The sequence below is a fragment of the Mesoplodon densirostris genome, chromosome 1 (assembly GCF_025265405.1).
Source record: "Mesoplodon densirostris isolate mMesDen1 chromosome 1, mMesDen1 primary haplotype, whole genome shotgun sequence".
NCBI classification, from domain to species: domain Eukaryota; kingdom Metazoa; phylum Chordata; class Mammalia; order Artiodactyla; family Ziphiidae; genus Mesoplodon; species Mesoplodon densirostris.
In genome coordinates, this window is record NC_082661.1 from 43,813,653 (window position 1) to 43,815,608 (window position 1,956).

Genomic DNA, 1,956 nt, shown 5'->3' on the forward strand with positions numbered 1-1,956 from the left:
TAAGATAACAAATTTAGAAGAGACACCTTTTCAGAAATCACAACAGGAATATGAAAAGATGAAAATATCTATATCATCACTGAAACTGAGAAAAGAACATCATCCACATCTCAGGTATTATAAAGCTGTCATGTGAAATATACAGATAGGATAGAAGTAAATCAGGCACAGTTATCTGTGTAAAGACACATTCCTCAACTGAGGAAGCACTGCAATGTCTCAGAATAAATATAAACTTTCCTGAAAATGAACCCTGCTAACACTACATGATTGAGGTGGAGCTAGGGATCTTAAAAAGAATGAGCCATGGGACATACTTAGAGTACATCATTTAAAATGTCCTTCTTTATTTTGAATTACCAGCATTAAAAGAAACTGGTAATGGAAGCCTGAAATTATGTGGCTATATGAAAGCCAGCAAGGGAATAAGGCTTCCCGTGAGCACAACAGAGTTTCTCCCTTATGAAGGAGATTGTGTCACCAATGAGAAGTCTAGGAACAATCCCACCTAGCACCTGAAGTAGAGATCTGGAGAAGGAGTGGCAGAGGTGATAGTAAGGCTATTTAATAAGAAATTTCCAAAACTCCTCTTAGGAACACATCTACGTGGATAAACAGCTATTTTTTCCAAGATAAAATGTATAAACAAGAAATAAACAATCATATAAACAATTTTGAAAAAAGATTATAATCAAAAAATAAATATTATTACAAATATCTAAATATTATATACATTATTTTATTATTTATGTGTAAATACTATTTTATATGTTATAGAAAATACATATATATTAAATAAGCACATTTTAAACATAATTTGCTCCCATTTGGAAAAAAATGCATAAAATTTATAAACAAGGAAACATTTAACATAAGAAAACAAGTTCTCAGAGTGAGTTGAAGATGAATGCCAGAGGTCTTGGATCTCAGCTAAAGGACAGTATTCTAGTTACTGAAATTTCAGCAAGTGGACCTTTTGAAAGTCATGATCTTCTTCAAAAAGGTTTTTCTTATGTGAAAAATGAACTTTTGCCCAGTCATCCTCTTAAATTATCAGAAAAAAATTCCCAGCTCAAACAAGATAAAATGAACTTTTGCACACTGAGAAACATCCAGGGTCTATTTGCTCCATTAAAACTACAAATGGAATTCAAGGCAGTGCAGCAGGTTCAGCATCTTCCATTTCTTCCAAGCTCAAACATTTCATTGGATATTTTGAGGGGTAATGATGAGACTACTGGATTTGAAGATATTCTTAATGACCCATCACAAAGTGAACTAATGGGAGAACCACACTTGATGGTTGAATATAAGCTTGGTTTACTGTAATGCAGTGTGCTGTTCATGGAAATAAAGGGGCTGCATCTTATTTGTAGCCATTTTTTACTATAATTTGACATGCACAACATTAAAAGTACTGACACATGAGAAAACATAAATAAATAATAAAATAAAATAAGAAAACAAAGATAAAAGGTGAGCTGACTGAGAGTCAAAAAAGAGTGAAAAGAGAAATGGATGAGCTAATGAAATAAAATAAGAGAACTAAAAATAATAAATGGAAAATTATAATATAGATCAGCTTCAAGTCCAAAAAATCACCACAAAATAGAAAACTGAATTACATTAGATTGGAACAAAGTTCTTCCAGAATATAGAAAAAAAAAAAGACAAATGATGAGGAATAAGATCAGAGATATTGAGCTTAATGGATGATAATTATGATTCTGAAGAAGAGACTGAGGCAAATGAGAAATGAGTAGACACAAGCAAAGAATAGTTTAAAGAGGTAGGAAAAGACCTGAGTCTTTAGATGAATCTGTAAGGACTGCTGATCTCTAGGTAAACATGAAGAAGTGATTCCAGTTCTAAGAATCTCCCTCTTCGAAACTTGAAATGAAGATGATCAGAAGAAGCTGATGTTTTTAGCAGAGTTCTCAACCCTCGGTCCACCTC

The 1,956-nt window shown here is 32.6% G+C and overlaps 1 protein-coding gene across 1 annotated transcript; it reads left to right on the forward strand.

Moving 5' to 3' along the window:
- The first annotated feature begins 891 nt into the window (after positions 1 to 891).
- LOC132502646 (proteasome maturation protein-like) lies at positions 892 to 1,414 on the forward strand. Its single transcript, XM_060118700.1, has one exon. It carries the CDS (start codon positions 904 to 906, stop codon positions 1,327 to 1,329), a length of 426 nt encoding a protein of 141 aa, XP_059974683.1. The 5' UTR covers positions 892 to 903; the 3' UTR covers positions 1,330 to 1,414.
- Positions 1,415 to 1,956: the final 542 nt, after the last annotated feature.